Source organism: Vipera ursinii (genome assembly GCF_947247035.1).
Source record: "Vipera ursinii genome assembly, chromosome: Z".
NCBI classification, from domain to species: Eukaryota; Metazoa; Chordata; class Lepidosauria; order Squamata; family Viperidae; genus Vipera; species Vipera ursinii.
In genome coordinates, this window is record NC_139517.1 from 37,861,592 (window position 1) to 37,880,127 (window position 18,536).

An 18,536-nucleotide genomic window follows, 5' to 3' on the forward strand; every position below is an offset into this window, starting at 1 on the left:
CATTAAGTTATCAAAAATAACAGTATGTGTGTATGTATAGAGAGAGAGAGAAAGAGAAAGAGAGAGCTACAGTATTTAATGGATTTTTGCTGTGTTTGTGTGTGTGTGTGTGTATCAGAACAAGATTCGTATGCCTGGGATTCGTATTTTTAGTTTGATTAAGGAATATATATATATATATATATATATATATATATATATATATATATATATATATATATATATATATTCAAATTTAATCAAGAGCTACTTGAAACAACATATAGAAAATCTTTATCTTTAATACCTTCAAATAATCTCCCACAAATTAGTTTCTTATCATTTTCTCTTCATCTCCTTTCAGAAATTCCTTTGCAAGTTTAACACTTTCCTTCATTTTTAACTTATTATAATTTTTTCTAAACATACAGTAAAAATTATCTTGTTACATCTTATCTATAAAGAAATCTTTAAAGCCTTGTCATTTAGTTCAAATCATAAAAAATCATTAAAAACTATAGAAAAAGTAATCATATCTATTTATTGCTAAAATTCTCATTCTGGTAACTTTTAGCTGGACAAAATGGTGCATCATAGGGCAACAGTTTTTGAAACATGATACTTCAAATGAGCTAATTTGTTCAAAATCTGTGGAATAACTTCTGTTATTTTAGTACATAAACATTATTATAAAAGTTTGTGATATAGTACAAAATGTCATAAACCATGTCTGTGCTCATGTTTGACAGTGCTATACAGTTCAACATGGGCTACTTTCAATGCAGACACATCTCTGAAAATATCCCAAGTTTTATATTTTACATTGTATATATTTTATTAGAATTCTAAACAAACCACAGGAAGGATTCTTATAATTAGCTTCAAAATCTTATTTCCAGTCAATCTGCCCCCCCCACCTTATTGCATTTATAACTTTCCAGAATCTAATCACCTTCCTGCTGCTTAATTCCAAATTTTAAAAAAAATCTCCTTCAATCCTTAGCAAAAGAATTTTCACATAAGTTTAAAAATGTGGAGATTTTTTTTCTATTTGTAAACTAAAGTCGATGTTTTAAAAAGGCACTGAGATCCAGGAGGGGTAGGATGGTTGCACCACCCCTGTCCCAAGCCATCCAAAGGTCATTTACAAGCATAATCAATGCTATCTCAGACTGAAAAGAGAGCAGATTTCTCCACTTCTCATTCCTTCACATTAAATTAAAAGTAAGGCAACTCAATAAATAAATTAGGCCTCTCCTATCTCATTCCATTTATGCATTTGTGTAAGTTAGAACTTAAAATACTAACATAAAAAGCAAAAACAAAATAAACCTCTCTTTCTGTTCCACTCAAGCTTGAATAACTTGACCCAAAACTGGAAAACAAAAGGGGAGGAGAATATCTTTTAAAAAGATTAACTCTAATTAGTTGCAATTTCAGCAACAAAGGGAAGTGCCTATCAATGAAAAATAGTCTCATTTTAAAACTCTGCTTTAAAATGTAATTTGTTCTTGTAACGTCTTTAGACTGAAAGCTGATCACATTTTTTGCACTACACTGTCCACTTTTATCAGAAAATAGTCAGAATCCTGCTATATCTCACTCTATGATCTTCCCACCCATGGATTTCAACCCTACAGCAAACTCACGAAAGTGTACAGTTGACTGGGCAGAGCTGACAGACATTGTCCTCATCAGGGTACTTCCAAACAGGTATGAAAGAGCCATCAAGCTTTACACCACTGGGGCACCGTTCCACGCAGGAGAGTCCATCTTTGTAATGGGCACAAGCTATACACTGGTCTGCCTCCTAAAGTGGGGAAAGGATGATGTGAAAGAGTTTTAATTACACAAAACAGAAAGAAACCTCCTCTCATCCATTTCACAATGGATGAATACAATGGATACTGAATATGTTTCAATATTGAATGATGTTCTTGTTATTTCATCGTACAAGCTGTTGGGTTGCTGATATGACCTTAGATGGACATAACCTACAGAGCAGTGAAAACCAGCTCTTTGATAGGCATCTAGGAATTTGGAGTCATAGGGTATGTTGCAAAGTTACCTCAGGAAAAATAGCAGGGGTTACACAATTTATTACATATGAAGGACACAGTTTATACCTCAGATTTTGTAACGCTGCAGATAATTGCTAGAAAGCAAGTTAATCTCAAGGGTAACACTCTCTCAAGATGAAGTTGTCCAAATCAAATTCCCTTCAGTTGGCCTATATAACTTATGATGGTTTGGTCTGTACTATTGAATGTTTGCCTTCTTTCTTAAAAGTGCTATGACTGCATCAAAGGTCCCTGAAAAACTGTAGGTCATCAATTTTAGGTTTCCAGTCTCCAGAAAGGAGGACTTGGATATTTACATTCTTTTCACTGTGAACCAATCCCAGAAGGCTTTAAAAAAAACCCTAATGGATGAGAAAAAGAAACAAGAATATAATATCTGAACATGACTGCAGTTTCAAGATATTTCAGCATTCTTACCGATCCATAGCAAGATTCAGTCCCATTTTGGGGCATGCACTCTGGATGACATGGAAAGCACCGTGTCCCATTGACATATTCCCGGATATCCCTGGAAATTTCAATCAAGCCAAAGTTTAGATAGTCCAATTTCTTGACTTCCTATTTTCTCAAATTGTTTTTTTTAAATTTGGAATCTACTGAATTAGAATAAAAACAACCTTATAATCAGGGTAGAGTGATTTAAAAATATTTAATTATTTGATTGGTGATGGGTATTTTAGACAAAAAGGAGGAACGATGTTACTTCCATGTGCCTTTAATGTACATGGAAAGTCCTCAACTTACGACAGTTCATTTTGTGACCGTTTGAAGTTACAACAGCAGTGGGGAAAAAGTGACTAATGACCATTTTTTAAATTTATGACCACTGCAGCATCCCTTTGGTCACGTGATTTACATTCAGATGCTTGACATCTGGTTCATAGTTATGACAGTTGCAATGTTCCGGTGGTCATGTGATCACCTTTTGCAACCTCCTGACAAGGAAAGTCAATGGGGAAACCAGATTCACTTAACAACCATGTTACTAATATAACAACTGCAGTGATTCACTTAACAAATGTGGCAAGAAAAGTTGTAAAATGGGGCTCACTTAACAAATTTCTCACTTTGCAACATAAATTCTGGGTTCAATTGTGGTCCGAGGACACCTGTAAATTGCCATGAAGTGAAAATTGACTGCTCCTTTAATTTATTTATATTAATTTTACCTGAAATAAAAGACCGATCTAAAGAAAAAAAAGTGCAAAGAAAAAAGAAATTGAAGTTATGAAATACAACTTCCAACTTTCTCTTAACAGAAAAATTACACTTATAATCTTCCTTCTCTCTTAGACATTATACAAATCCCTTCAGTCCCTCACTTAGTCCACATCTTTTTAACTCCTATCATTATTTGGAGTTTGACCAAGCATAAAAAATGAAGCAGTTTGCTATTGCTTTCTTCTTTTTGCTCTAGATTTTCCAGTCAATTTCCTCTCCAAATACTAAATCAGGACCAATTCTGTTTGGCTTTCCAAAGTAAGCTATGCAGTGCCACCTATTGAAACTTAAGGATATTATTTTTGCTTTTTGTTTGAGGATAAGGGAAATCAAACACTGTCTTAAATTTTATTGTGATTTTATTTATTATTAACACCAATATGCTATTCCAATTGTATTCATTTTGAGCAGCTTATACTTCTAGACTTGGTGACAGGATTAAAATACAAGACTTGATGAGGTTTTTTTTTCCTATTTAACACTTTCGAAATCCTCGAACCCTCCCCCCTTATTATTTTCTTAGTAAGGACTCAGAAAAGCCCCACCCAATCACATCTCCCCTTGCCACATACCCATCCAGAACACTGCAATTCTCAATGCATTCCTTCCCACGGAGAAAGCCACTGCAGGACACACACTGACTTTTCCCTGGTCCCCAGCAATGTCCCCGGGAGCAGAGAGAATAGCAAACTTGGCCTTGGAGATCTAAAGAGAAGAGATGCAAAGGAAGGTTGGAGAGCACATAATTTTATTCATAGACATTCAGGAACCAATCAGTATAATTAACCTGCATACTTGCATCACCTGCTAAATTATGAGAACCAGTGTGGTGTCTGATGTGTTGGAATGGGAGTGGGGAAACCCAGACTCTAATCCATCTTCAGCCATAAAGTGACTTGTGCCAGCTACTCTTTTGGCCCAACCTACCACACAGTCTTGCATTTATGGGGATAAATAGGAAGAGTGAGCACTATGTATGCCACCTTGTGCCCCTGTACAAAGGGAAGGATATTAATTGAATGAATAAATGAACCCATATGTAAATTAATTTTATGCCTTTTCTTTCCTCCTCCAGCACATTTTTGAGAAATCACTCTATACTGTACTACCAAATTATTGCACTAAAATAGAATAAGAAGTCCCAAACTACTCTCCTGCCATATCCCCTAAGATGGATTGTCCTTCCCAAGCAAGCAAAAGCTGAATGAGAATAAACTGATGGGCACTGTTCCTCAAATCAGAGGTACGGACAGAATCACTATCCTGACCTTGGACTCAAAATCTGAAGAATCCCAACCAAGTCATGAAAACGGTACCACCAAATGCCGGATGATATGGTAGCTTTAAGCACAGTGACCTACTCAGAGCAGGCTATTGTTTCCATGAAGCTTAACAACCACAATTTAATCTTATTGGTAGTAGCTGTGCTGGAACAGAACTCTGAAGCTTAAGGAACAAAAGCCTTTTCCTGAATTCACTTCAACTTTGAAACAATATCTGAGTAGCTTATCCTTAAATGCTGTATGCCTTGCAAACAGTCCTTGCTATGACTACTCAGCTAAGCTCACCTTGGCTAGCATTTTGACAATATTTCTAGCTTTCTCTCTCTGAATTTTGCTAGAAGTAAAGTAAGGTAAGTAACCTTTTGCTTTCTACTCTGGACTTTGTTGTTACCTAAGACTATTATAAATGCTTAGTACTATATTTTGACCAGAATTTATTGACAACTTTTTTCATCTCTGCATGAGACCTTGCTCAAAATGTTTCCATTGCTTTTCCCTTGTTTTATCTTGCTGATCACACTATTTATTGATTTATAAAATTTATTGGCCTCCCATCTTACCATGGTTCTACCATTAGAATCTGCTTATACTTTCTAACTTCTTCCTCTGACCTAACAATATTGTAGAAAAATCTCATATGGAATCCCATTTAAGTCCTTTCAACTGTCCACTAAAATATCAGGTTTAGAGGACATTTCCATACATACAAAGAATTTGGGGGGGAAGAGACATATTAATGCAAATGGGCTTCACATATGCTTACCACATTGCTCAGGTGAATTGTTGTCATTCTGGAATAGCTTCTGCCGAGGATTTCTGAAGATGTCACCCCAAGGAACATTTTGGATGAAGCAAAGGTTGGGATTGTGATGGATGAGGACCATGCCACTACTGATCTCTTGCAGTGAACGCAGGCCCAATGAGGATATGTTGAGGTTTTGCAGCGTTAGCGAATAAGCTCCACTGCCACATGAAATAGATTTCCCAGTCAAAATGAGCAAAATTCCAATGACAAAATAGCTATTTCTTCTGTTAAATACACACCACTAAGCTAGAGAGATAATATGGTCATGTAGATAGACTGTCCTCCTGATTCTCTGAGAGATTAAAAATATAATTACAGGTAGTCCTTGACTTACAACAGTTCATTTAATGACCCTTTGAAATTACAATCACACTTTTAAAAGGCCATTTTTCACACTTATGACCATTGCAGCATCCCCATGGCCACATGATTTATATTTGGATGCTTGACAACTGACTCTGTTTATGACAGTTGCGGTGTCCCAGAGTCATGTGATCCCCTTTGGCAATCTTCTGATAAGTAAAGTCAACGGGGAAACCAGATTCAGTTCTAATTTAAGAACTGCACTGATTCACTTAACAAATGTGGTGAGAAAAATCATAAAATGGGGCAAAATTCACTTAACTAATTTCTCATTTAACAACATAAATTTTGGGCTCAATTGTGGTCAGAGGTTTAGGACTACCTACAAAAAGCTTAGAGAAAATAGTTTTATTATTCTGTAATAGTTGTGGGCATTTATAATTTAAATGTCTTTTTCTTTTATTTGTAAGCTTTCTTTGTTATAATAGAAGTTTCCCTCTTCCCCTAGCCCATGGGTCGGCAACCTTGGCTCTTTTATGACTCGCGGACTTCAATTCCCAGAATTCCTGAGCCAGCATAGCTGGCTCAGGAATTCTGGGAGTTGAAGTCCGCGAGTCATAAAAGAGCCAAGGTTGCCGACCCCTGCCCTAGCCATTAAGTGAAGATACAAAACCTAACCAATTGTCCAGTACTTTGGTCAAAATTTCCAGTACTTTGGTCAAATAAATCTGGGTAATTGATTACAAAAAAGAACCCTTGACAATTGCTCAGATATGGACTTTTCCATTGACAACACAGATCTCACCCTCGTTAAAACACTTGAGACAACTTACTTGTAAAGTGCCCGCCCTCGGATCACCTGAAGGTTCTGGAAAGGGCTCAGATCCAAGAGAGTCTCTGGCCAGGATTCAATGTATAGAAAGCCTGAGAAAACACCAATGGAGGTCCATTCAATAGAGAACTGAGATTGCTACTTTTTTTAAAGGATTGATGTTGGCCTCATTACAGAGGAGCGATATTTTGATCAGAGAGGTAGTGACTAAGTGGATATGCTGATATTGATGACAAGGACTGGTACACTGCCCTTATCACAAGGCCTCGAACTATCATGAAATCTCCTTGTACATACCTGTTAAATCTTTCAGGTGCACAAAGACTTCAAGCTGTTCAGGTTGTAGGGGTGGGGTATTGGTGGCAGGATCTCTAAACAGAAAAAGAAGGAACAGCTTGGAGTGAAACTTAAGTGCTCATAAGCACACATCTAAAATGTCCCTCGCCCTGGTTATTCTAATGGTCAACACTATCTTTGCTTGAATTGGTTGAAATGATGTCAAAATATCGCACACTTTCACATGTCACTTTTAGGAGAATTAGAAGACCATCTTATCCAGAAAAAATTCACCAAGGATATAGAAACAAGGAAATGTAAAAACACATGTCCAACTTTTTGTACCCAAAGTTCTTGTTTTCAAAAGAATATTTTGGTGGGCTACAGGCCACGGTGAGTGTCATGATTGGGAACTGTATTCTGTCCTGCCAAACAGTTTCTGCTTAAGATCCAGATGACTCCAAGCCTACAATGTTCTGTAAGGGTCTTAAGGTCTGGTTGTTTCCTTGGGCCAGAGTAATGAGATATCCCCTTTCTAGGAAGCACAGAGATATGTTGGTTAGTGTATCTGGTTGCCAATTTCTTCTGCTATTTTGATAATATTTTGTGATTGGTCCGCAACTGGTTTAAATGTGTTTATATACTTCCGAGAGTATGAGTTGAGTAATCATACAAGTTAAATGAGTGAACAAATGAATGGCATAAAGCTGTCACTTTAGAAAGTAGGACTAATAATTTTTGTCTCCTCATATTGGGAGTTGATGCTGTTGTTGTTTTGTTGTGGTAAGCCTGTTAGAGGTTGAGAACCACACTTTTTTATAAGACTGTAAGAAAGCTATGCTGCCAGATAGCAGCTTTGCTAATTTGCAACTACTGCAAGAAAGGGCTTCAATATGAATCCTAGAAGTCACCTATACCTGCTATAGTACTTCCCAGATGACTTAATTTTTCTGTTGTTATAGGTGATTCTACCTTTCCATTCAAAAGTAACAATATATCATGCCATCATGAAATATGTTTCTAAGGACAAATCATATTACAAGGCTTTCATAGTTCAAGCTCTGATTTCCTTATAAAATTGTCACCCTTTCAATTCAACAATAATGAGAAATATGCAGATTTATCCAAGCTTGGATCCAAATCCCATTCACCATTTCTTAGGCTATAGACACTAGTTCCTTAAGCCTTCTCACCTTTGAACTGGCAAATAGGAGCTGGAATGTATTCAGGTTACCCAGCCTCAAACCTCAAACACCTTAGTATTACTTAAAAATGTTTATTTTAAGAAATACCAAGGTTTCTCAGTTTAGAACAGGGGTGTCAAACTGCCGGCCCACAGGCTCGATGTGTCATGCCAAAACCATGCCCACCCCATTGCCAGCAATCGGAAAAAAGTCATGATACGTCGCGACACATCACATGATGTCCCAACTTTGACACCTGTGGTTTAGAAGCTTCCCCCATCAAAATTGTTAACATGCATAAAAGCTTTTATATTAGGCCAACAAATGATTTTTCCTCTTCACACCACAAATTTCACTGGCAGCATTATTCTCCTGTCCCATAGTAGCCTCACAATAGAGATTAGGAGTTCTGTTTCAGAACTGAGTATTAATGTAGTTCTTTCTCTCCTCAACACCATGCCCCATTTCCTTTTTCTTACAAACTTCATTTCTGGAGAATTAGAGACAGCTTAAACTTTTAGGCCTTCAAAACAAAATTGCTCAGTGATTAAAATAGTGTGATCCTTATTTCTCTAGTCCTACAAGTTAATATCATTAAAAATAAAAGCTTTCTAAAGATGCTGAATTGTGAAATAAGCTTCTAATTTAAACTCTGTCTGGTTATTTATGGTTTGAAAAGCTAACCTACAAACAATAGGTCCTGTCTTTTAAAAGTAACAAAGCTTAATTGCAGCTTTTGTGCAATAATTTACTTGCTCAGAAGCTTCCAAGTGTATAAGCTGGGATGTATTACCCACAACAGCTACACAAATGCATCCCAAAAACTGATATAGCTTTCTGACTCTAAGACTTGGTTACCTACCCTGCAAAGGTCTCTTTCAGAAAGGCTAAACTGCCAAAGATCTTGGTACAGCCAGTAAAGTGGTGGATGTTAGAGGCATTGACAGCACGAACGCCTTTCAGGAAATCCATACCTAAACCATAGCAGACTAAAATAGAGAGAAGGTGGTGTAGAATTAACTAAAGCATAAAAAGGATGCATATATTTAGCTACACATCATATTAAACCAACAGTGTAGGGCACAATTTAAGCTGTGAACTTCTGAATTTTACCACCAGTGAAGAACAGGTAGATTGGCCTTTTGTGGAGGCATAACAATATGAAAGTGAATCCTCTGCATTCCACAGACAGTAGCAAATGACTGAGATGACCAAACTCCAGTACAATAAGAGTAAATGCCACACATGGAGATAAGAAATTTACAACCAAGCCAAGGTGCCTGGAGTTGAACAAGCATAAAGGCCAAACCCATACATTATTTCCATGGCTCTGTCAAGATAGAAAGTTGAGGAAAATCCAGATAGATACCATTTTGCTGAGTCCAGGAAAATGGAGAATCTTTTTACGCTTCTTACCTTCTGGGCAGGAACTGTCACATTTCTCACATTTCTGCATGGCACCCATGCTTACTTCTTGACTGTTCTGGGGGCACACCAAAGTGCAAGAGCCTACCTCTGCCGCCAAGTAATTATCTGTCATGAGATATGGGAAAACCATTTTTAAAAACTCAGTGCGCAGAAAGTTAGCAGGTCAAGAAAAAAGTAAGGTTATAATTCATCTTGATAACTGTATGAGTCTGAATGCTCCAAAAGAAGTGAGGAATCCCACATACCGGTATATCAAATGGTTGAAAGTGATTGGAAGTATCTACAACCCAACTATCTGTCCCTCTCCCCAAGCAGACTCATCCATAAATAGAGGCTTACAAGGACAATGAGGGACACAAGTTGCTCCAAAAGTGTAGCGTCCATTTGGGTTGTGCATAATTTCAAAACTATCTGGATTGTAATTCATTAAAGGTGGACAGTGCAGTTCACATATGCCACTGTGGTTGAAGTGTAGGCAGGCCTGGAAAAACGGAAGGAAGAAGCACTTAAAAAAACAAAAGGACAGGAGGCAAAATTCAAGGAACAGTATAGGAGATGTCCTGCCCTATTCATTTATTTGCATCAGGTAAAGACAGCAAGACCCATTTCAATAGCACATTAATACAAATATTATTTTAACATTGATCTAGTTAGCAGAAATACTCTAAACTTTGCTTGCCAAAGGAAGCATCCAAATATTATTGTATCTTTGTAACAGCTGCTTTATTGACAATATGCAAACACAGCACACTGCACTCTATGAGGATGGACTAAGATGGACTGGTCCATAGTCAATCTCCCCATTGGTTGAGGAGGCTTCAACTTAAGCTTCTCCAATCCTAACACCATTGATTTAGTATAATATAGGAATCCAGCCAATAAGTGAAGAACAAAGGGAGAACTCAACATATTTTCTCACAGTACGGGCTTTTAAGTCAGTGAATGTAATTCTAACGTTTTCTGGCTAGAACTCCACTGTTGGATCCATACTCTTATGGCCAAAGCCAATCTATCCAACAGTTTTCCAGATGTGTTTAGCCATATGCTACGGGAGATTAAGTTTAGCTCCTTTCTGCTGCAATCAGAAAGTTGCAATCTGTTCAATGAAGTAGACATCTCAAGGCTGGGGGGAAAGCCTTCAAAAAGATTCTCCACTCACCAGGCAATCTGAATGTTTGGGTCCTGTGCAGCCTGCTGCACACTGCTCATGGCAACAGTCTGTTGGGTGTCTTCCTTTGCACCTCGGGCAGCTGCTAGCACAGATTGTACTTGTCACTGTCGGAGAGCCAAAAATGAAGAAACCAGTCATTCTACCTATCTCCCACACAAGTGGAGGTCCCTGTTCTCGGATACCTTGCAGGAAGAAAGAACTTCAGTCCAGTATTAACTTGAGCCAGAAGCAACTGGAGGACGAAAGAGACTAGAGAGATCTGCTGCTGAGACCTACTGTAGGAAACCACAGGCTGAGCAGCACTGGCCCTCAGGTTATTAGGGACAATCAGGGACAGCTAGAACAGATCAGGAAGCTTTGACTAGAGGGAAAATAATTTGAGAGAATAGGAAAAGCTGAACTCCAAGGCAGCCACGACAGCATTAGGTAGAAGCACAGCTCCCCCAAAATAATGGAACCCTTTCATCCTCTAATGCAACTTTCTCCCACTGTCTTGGGGTTATGACTACCAAATTCACATGCTGACTGGGAAACAGATTATAAGAAGCACAAGGATGTTTTAACTTGAAAGTAAAGGATGGTGGAGAAGAGGAGAATATAATAACACACTTTAGTTATCTGAAGAGGTATCATACAGAAATTGTTCAAGATTTGTTCTCTATCATTCCAGAGCACAGAACACTAATATATTAGAAGAAGATTTAAATCTTAGAAAAACCTTCCTAATAGTAACTTGACAGCGGAGCCAATTATCCAGAGGGACAGTAGTCTTCCTACACTGGATTGAATCTTTGCTTTAGACTCAAGCACTATACAGCCCCTTAACACTTTAAGATCCATTCAGTAACATATTTCAAGTTCTATATTTTTTAGCTGTAGGATCCTGGGTTTTTAAAATAGACTTTGTCCAGCCATTTCCTTGTAGGCATTAGAGAGTTTGCATTTTTTCCCCTCAGATTCCAAGCAGTGATATTCCTTCTTACATATTTGACAGCTCCCTTTGGCTTCTCCCCAGCAGTGATTATTATGTGGGCAGATTTGGCTGCAGTCAGGGCCTAGTGGGAAAGAAAACAGATTTTTTAAAATCTTACATCTAGGAGGAAGAAACATGCAAAATTGGAGCGGTAACAATTGTGAGATACCAGATGTGCTCAGCTGGGAGGACAGCAAAAATGAACTTGGCAAAGAGTTGTGTATGTTGTAATTTTGCCAGGAAACAGAATGCAGTTGTACTGGATTCAGCTTCCTAAGAATATCTGCCTTCATTTTTTAAACTAAGTTTCTAGCCCTTATGTTTATAATAGCAAGCACGGTGTGTGTAAGACACATTTACTGAAGTCTCAAATGACAGAGACAGCTGAATATGTCTGTTGATGGAGAAGAGCAGAACTCCACTGTTCCTTGTGAATAAACCAAAAAGTATCACACAAAGAAGAAAATATTGTAGAAGGCATTATACAAAACTATTTAAATTTGCTTATGTAACACTGAATGCAGAATTTGGCTTTTCATCATGTGAACTTCACAATTTGGGAATAGAATCCAGACAGCTCTCTAATATCTAAAAACTTAAGATACTGCACACTGGTTTATTAGGACAACAAAATGACATCAGCCAGGACAGAAGTGGGGAATTCCTAGAATGCTGATGGTGGAGTTGGTTTTCATTCTAACATTTTGAATAGATGAACTGTGGACATACTGTAGAGAAATAGGAAGGGAAATAGAGGTAGTCCTTGGGTTAACAATCATTTGTTTAGCAACCATTCAAAGTTACAACAGCACTTAACAAATGATGCTTTTAATGATTCCTCACAGTTCTGGTGTCACAGTGTCCCCGCAGTCACATGGTCATGACATTCTCTGCTAGTTTCCCACAAAGACAGTGGGGAAACCGGCAGAAAATCACAGTCACATGATATTCTCTCTTAATGAGCCAAGCAGTCCTCACTTAACAGGGCAACCGGGTTTACTGGAATTGCCATTGCTAAGTGACATGGTCATGTAACAACACACTTTATGACTGCATCACTTACAGACAGCAATTCCAGTCGTAGTTGCTGTTGCAAGCCAAGCACTACCTGGAAGCTGGTAATAAAAGAATATGGTTCATTCATTCAACTTCCACAGATTGTAGAAAGGCTTATAGGGAAGCATAAAATGAGGAAAGAATAATCAAGTGCAGGGATAAAGTGCAGGATTTATAAATATTTGTTCTATTTGCTATTCCAGTTATTATGGGCATGCTACATGTACAAATGACAAAAACTACAAGCAGAGATATGATATTCAGGAACTTCAGAATTAGCCTCACATAAGAGGAAACATAATCCGACCTGTATTACTAACGGAAGCTATGAAATTCATTTAAACTTATTATTTTTACCACAGAATAAAACGGCACCAATGAAAAACCAAAATTTCGAACTTTACTCAGAAGAAACAAGTAGATAGGAAATAATTCCCTAGCATCATTAAAAATAAGGATTTACTTCTGCACATAATTTCCCTGAAGCCCAGAGCTTAACCAATTATGCTTACAGTTCCTACGGCGATGGCTGCTGATCTCAGTATAGTTTTGCCAGTTATATTTATGGAAGATAGCTTCCCAATGTATGGTCTCCTGGAAGCACAGCTGGGGGTTCCTCTCTATAATCACACTACCTTTTAAGATCTCTGAAAGCAAACAGGAGGAAATTTTCGGAAGGGATAGCAAAGGGAAATGCATTAACAGTCTGTTTTTGTTCATTATTTTAAAACCACATATTCAGTCTACTAGAAAGTTCAATCTGTTGTCACAACTGAGCTGGATCTGTATTATAAGCTGTGGATAAAACTGTATTACACTTCCTAAAGTTAGCTCGAGGTAGAGCTAACTACCAGCTGAGAGTTTGGCACATTATGATTGCAAAATATCTATGCTGAGGAAAGTATGCCTAAGGCATACTTGTAATTTCATGGCACAAGCAATGTCAAGTTCATGGCACAAGCAAGATTCAAGCAACAAACACCATACCTTATAGTTCAGGTTGAAATAGGATGCTAAATCTTCTAACTCTTCAAGGGCATTATGTTTGTGTTGGGATATAGGCTCAAACCATCAATCAATCACTACACCAGCAACAAAATTTTTGTTCATACTTTGTGCAATGAATTCATTCTAAACAGAACCATGGAACAGTTTGGAGTGATGGAGCTGCTAAAACTTGTTGGTATGGGTTTGGGCACTAAGAAATACATTCGTCAAGTCTTCTAGCGGTGAGGAAATTCACATTATTTCAAATTCTAAGCACATCATTTGGAGCTCAAATAGAGTGTTCCAGCAAGTCTAGAAGCATTCTGAATTCAGGACAGTCCCTGCAAGTCAGAACAATCATTCTGATATCAGTCTGGGCTTTGGGATTTGGGTTAACTTTACAGATTTGAGAAGATTTGAACACCTCTTATTTCTACAATTAGGAATACAACTTTCCCACAGGGTTTTAAATGGAAATAATAGCTTTAGTGTGATTTTTTTTAGAGCCAAGTCAAATATAAATGGTTTCAGCTGCCGAGCAAAAATACTATATTATTTTTACAGAACTGGAGTTGCTCCTAAAGCTATTTTTTTTAATAGTGGCAGCTTCATAAAATATTAATAAATAAACATTGCAGGATACTTTAGGGCTCATTAGCACAGAAATAGTAATGACTTTTGGCTTCTCCTAACAATAGGAATATTTACACCAGTTGTGGCTTATTAAGCATAGGTGAACTGGAATCTTTGATTTGTTAGAGTCCATCAAAGATTCCAGTTCTACATCCTGCTAAGCAATCCACCAACAGTGCTCCCTGCCTTTATGTTTTAAATGCAGATAATTTTGTCTGGATCCAACCCAGAGTGCATAGCTTCCAACACTGTCTCCTGCATATCTGTTACCTTCTTTCTGAGAAATTACCCAGCCCATCTTAACACACCTGTTAGTTTCAACATGCCCAGTTCCTGCAGCCCCACATCTCCACTGGAATCAGCATTGTCTAGGACAGCCAGTGCATACTTCTCCTCATAGAGCTGGGTCCCACGAATGATCAAGAGGCTGTTCAGGTGCAAATGGCGCATGTGATTCTTGGCTATTAACACATAGCCCTGGACTTCTCTGATGTCCTGAGAAGCAGAGAAAAACAAATGAAATAAGAAAAGTTTCATGACTCTTGGATTTGAACGTGATGGAATTATGGTCATCCAGAGCTGATGGGCTATAATACCCTCCTTGAACTCTACTATACTGGCAGGGTCAGATGAAAACTTAACTGCAATAGCTGGAAGACCACATTCCTTGACCCAACAGACCCAAATCTTCCCTGAGCCAAACCACAGTATATTGCACACAGAGAACAGAAAGCTTGCAGTTACACTGTTCTATGTCTACAACATACAGTTATTTCTTCATAACCCACAATTTGTAAATGGCAATAGCTAGGTTTGGGGAACATGTTGAGCCTTACATATTTGGGCTTACTGCACTGTATTTGGGCTTAGTGCAGTAAGCCCTAAAATATATTTTGAGTAAGGCTCGACATGATACCAACCCCTAACCATTAAGATTGTGGGTTATGAAGGAATCAGACATATTGATAAAACTGTGGCTTATTGATAAAACCATGGTTAATGTAAATAATGAGTTTAATACGTACATTCATGATTAGTGCATATAGTGAAAAAGTGGTAGATGATTCATATTTACATGTTTCATTCACCTTTTACCTATACCGGTCAATATCTTTGTTTCCAGATACTCTTTTTACTCTAAGCTTGTTGTTGTTAGCTGCGAAGTCGTGTCCGACCCATCGCGACCCTATGGACAACATTCCTCCAGGCCTTCCTGTCCTCTACCATCTTCTGGAGTCCATTTAAGCTCACGCCTACTGCTTCAGTGACTCCATCCAGCCACCTCATTCTCTGTCGTCCCCTTCTTCTATTGCCCTCGATCTTCCCCAGCATTAGGCTCTTCTCCAGGGAGTCCTTCCTTCTCATTAGGTGGCCAAAGTACTTGAGTTTTAGCTTCAGGATCTGGCCTTCTAAAGAGCAGTCAGGATTGATCTCCTCTAGGACTGACCGGTTTGATCGCCTTGCAGTCCAATGGACTCGCAGGAGTCTTCTCCAGCACCACAGTTCAAAGGCCTCAATTCTTTGGCGCTCAGCCTTTCTTATGGTCCAACTTTCACTACCATACATTGCAACTGGAAAGACCATAGCCTTGACTATACGCACTTTTGTTGACAGGGTGATGTCTCTGCTTTTTAGTGTGCTGTCTAGATTTGCCATGGCTTTCCTCCCCAGGAGCAAGCGTCTTTTAATTTCTTGGCTACAGTCCCCATCTGCAGTGATCTTGGAGCCCAGGAAAATAAAATCTGTCACTACCTCCATTTCTTCCCCATCTATTTGCCAGGAATTGAGAGGGCCAGATGCCATGATCTTGGTTTTCTTAATGTTAAGTTTCAACCCAAGTTTTGCACTCTCCTTCTTCACCTGCAACAAGAGGCTCTTTAGTTCTTCTTCACTTTCTGCCATTAGAGTGGTATCATCTGCGTATCTTAGGTTGTTGATATTTCTTCCGGCAATCTTAATTCCAACTTTTGATTCATCTAGCCCTGCCTTTCTCATGATGTGCTCTGCATATAAGTTAAATAGGCAGGGCGACAGTATACAGCCTTGCCGGACTCCTTTCCCAATTTTGAACCAATCAGTGGTTCCGTGTCCAGTTCTCACTGTTGCTTCTTGACCCGCATATAGGTTTCTCAAGAGACCAATAAGATGGTCTGGTACTCCCATCTCTTTAAGAACTTGCCACAGTTTGTTATGATCCACACAATCAAAGGCTTTAGCATAGTCAATGAAGCAGAAGTAGATGTTTTTCTGGAACTCCCTAGCTTTCTCCATGATCCAGCGTATGTTGGCAATTTGATCTCTAGTTCCTCTGCCTCTTCGAAATCCTGCCTGCACTTCTGGTAGTTCTCGATCCACATACTGCTGAAGTCTAGCTTGTAGGATTTTAAGCATGACTTTACTAGCATGAGAAATGAGTGCAATGGTGCGATAGTTTGAACATTCTTTGGCACTGCCTTTCTTAGGAATTGGAATGTAAACTGATCTTTTCCAATCCTGTGGCCACTGTTGAGTTTTCCAAATTTGCTGGCAAATTGAGTGTAGCACTTTTACTGCATTGTCTTTTAAGATTTTGAATAGCTCAGCTGGAATACTGTCACCTCCACTAGCTTTGTTGTTGCTCAGCTTTTCTAAGGCCCACTTCACTTCACATTCTAGGATGTCTGGCTCGAGGTCAGTGACCACCTCATTGTGATTATCAGGGACGTTAAGCTCATTCTTGTATAGTTCTTCTGTGTAATTTTGCCACCTCTTCTTAATCTCTTCTGCCTCTGTTAGGTCCCTGCCATTTTGGTCCTTTATCATGCCCATTTTTGCATTAAACGTTCCCTTCATTTCTCCAATTTTCTTGAAAAGATCTCTGGTCCTCCCTATTCTATTGTTTTCTTCTATTTCTTTGCACTGTTCATTTAAGAAGGCATTCTTATCTCTTCTAGCTATTCTCTGGAATTCTGCATTCAATTGGGTGTATCTTTCTTTTTCTCCCTTGCCTTTCGCTTCCCTCCTTTCCTCAGCTATTTGCAAAGCTTCCTCAGACAGCCATTTTGCTTTCTTGCATTTCTTTTTCTTTGGGATGGTTTTGGTTGCTACCTGTTGTACAATGTCGCGAACCTCTGTCCATAGTTCTTCAGGCACTCTGTCTATCAGATCTAATTCCTTAAATCTATTTGTCACCTCTACTGTATATTCAACAGGGATATGATTTAATTCATACCTGACTGGCCTAGTGCTTTTCCCTACTTTCTTCAGTTTAAGCCTAAACTTTGCAAGGAGAAGCTCATGGTCTGAGCCACAGTCAGCTCCTGGTCTTGTTTTTACTGACTGTATAGAGCTTCTCCATCTTTGGCTGCAGAGCATATAGTCAATCTGATTTCTGTGTTGACCATCTGGTGATGTCCATGTGTAGAGCCGTCTCTTGGGTTGTTGGAAAAGAGTGTTTGCTATGACCATCGTATTCTCTTGACAGAATTCTATCAGCCTGTGCCCTGCTTCATTTTGCACTCCAAGGCCAAACTTGCCTGTTATTCCAGTTATCTTTTGGCTTCCTACTTTAGCATTCCAATCCCCCATGATGATAAGAACATCATTTTTTGGTGTTAGTTCTATAAGGTGCTGTAGTGCTTCATAGAACTGGTCAATTTCATCCTCTTCAGCACTGGTGGTTGGGGCATAGACTTGGACTACTGTGATATTGAATGGTTTGCCTTGGATTCGAACTGAGATCATTCTGTCATTTTGAGGATTGTATCCCAGTATTGCTTTTCCTACTCTTTTATTGACTATGAAGGCTACTCCATTTCTTCTGAAGGATTCTTGCCCATAGAAACCTGGAATGTAAGATCCATGAATCAAGGAAAGCTGGACGTGGTCAAACAAGAGATGACAGGACTGAACATCGACATCATAGGTATCAGCGAACTAAAATGGACAGGAATGGGTGAATTTAATTCAGATGACCATCAGGTGTACTACTGTTTTGCCTTTTGGTACTGTCCATAGGGTTTTCATGGCAAAGATACTGGAGTGGGTTGCCATTTCCTTCTCCAGTGGATCACGTTTTGTCAGAACTCTCTGCTATGACCTGTCCGTCTTGGGTGGCCCTGCACGGCATAGCTCATAGCTTCATTGAATTACGCAAGCCCCTTCGCCACGACAAGGCAGTAATCCATGAAGGGGCCACGACAAGGCAGTAATCCATGAAGGGGATCCATGAAGCTTGTAGGTGTTACTTAAAGCTATCTTTTCTGGTTTGTAAACTGTAATTTAGAGTTTGACACAAAGACTAGGTTCACATATTATGCTTCGGCATGTTTTGTTTAACAATGAT

The 18,536-nt window shown here is 38.7% G+C and overlaps 1 protein-coding gene across 2 annotated transcripts in view; it reads right to left on the minus strand.

Annotated features, from left to right (window-relative positions):
- Positions 1 to 18,536, minus strand: part of ERBB2 (erb-b2 receptor tyrosine kinase 2) — a 64,514-nt gene that overhangs the window by 19,246 nt on the left and 26,732 nt on the right. For both annotated transcript variants that reach the window (XM_083377246.1, XM_083377245.1), the window contains exons 3-15: positions 14,521 to 14,707; positions 13,105 to 13,239; positions 11,547 to 11,618; positions 10,552 to 10,667; positions 9,732 to 9,873; positions 9,381 to 9,497; positions 8,827 to 8,953; positions 6,802 to 6,875; positions 6,506 to 6,596; positions 5,328 to 5,527; positions 3,854 to 3,986; positions 2,478 to 2,568; positions 1,629 to 1,789 (exon numbers count right to left, since the gene is read on the minus strand). In XM_083377246.1, coding sequence (XP_083233372.1) covers positions 1,629 to 1,789; positions 2,478 to 2,568; positions 3,854 to 3,986; positions 5,328 to 5,527; positions 6,506 to 6,596; positions 6,802 to 6,875; positions 8,827 to 8,953; positions 9,381 to 9,497; positions 9,732 to 9,873; positions 10,552 to 10,667; positions 11,547 to 11,618; positions 13,105 to 13,239; positions 14,521 to 14,707 — 1,646 coding nt within the window. The remainder of the gene's footprint in view (positions 1 to 1,628; positions 1,790 to 2,477; positions 2,569 to 3,853; positions 3,987 to 5,327; positions 5,528 to 6,505; positions 6,597 to 6,801; positions 6,876 to 8,826; positions 8,954 to 9,380; positions 9,498 to 9,731; positions 9,874 to 10,551; positions 10,668 to 11,546; positions 11,619 to 13,104; positions 13,240 to 14,520; positions 14,708 to 18,536) is intronic.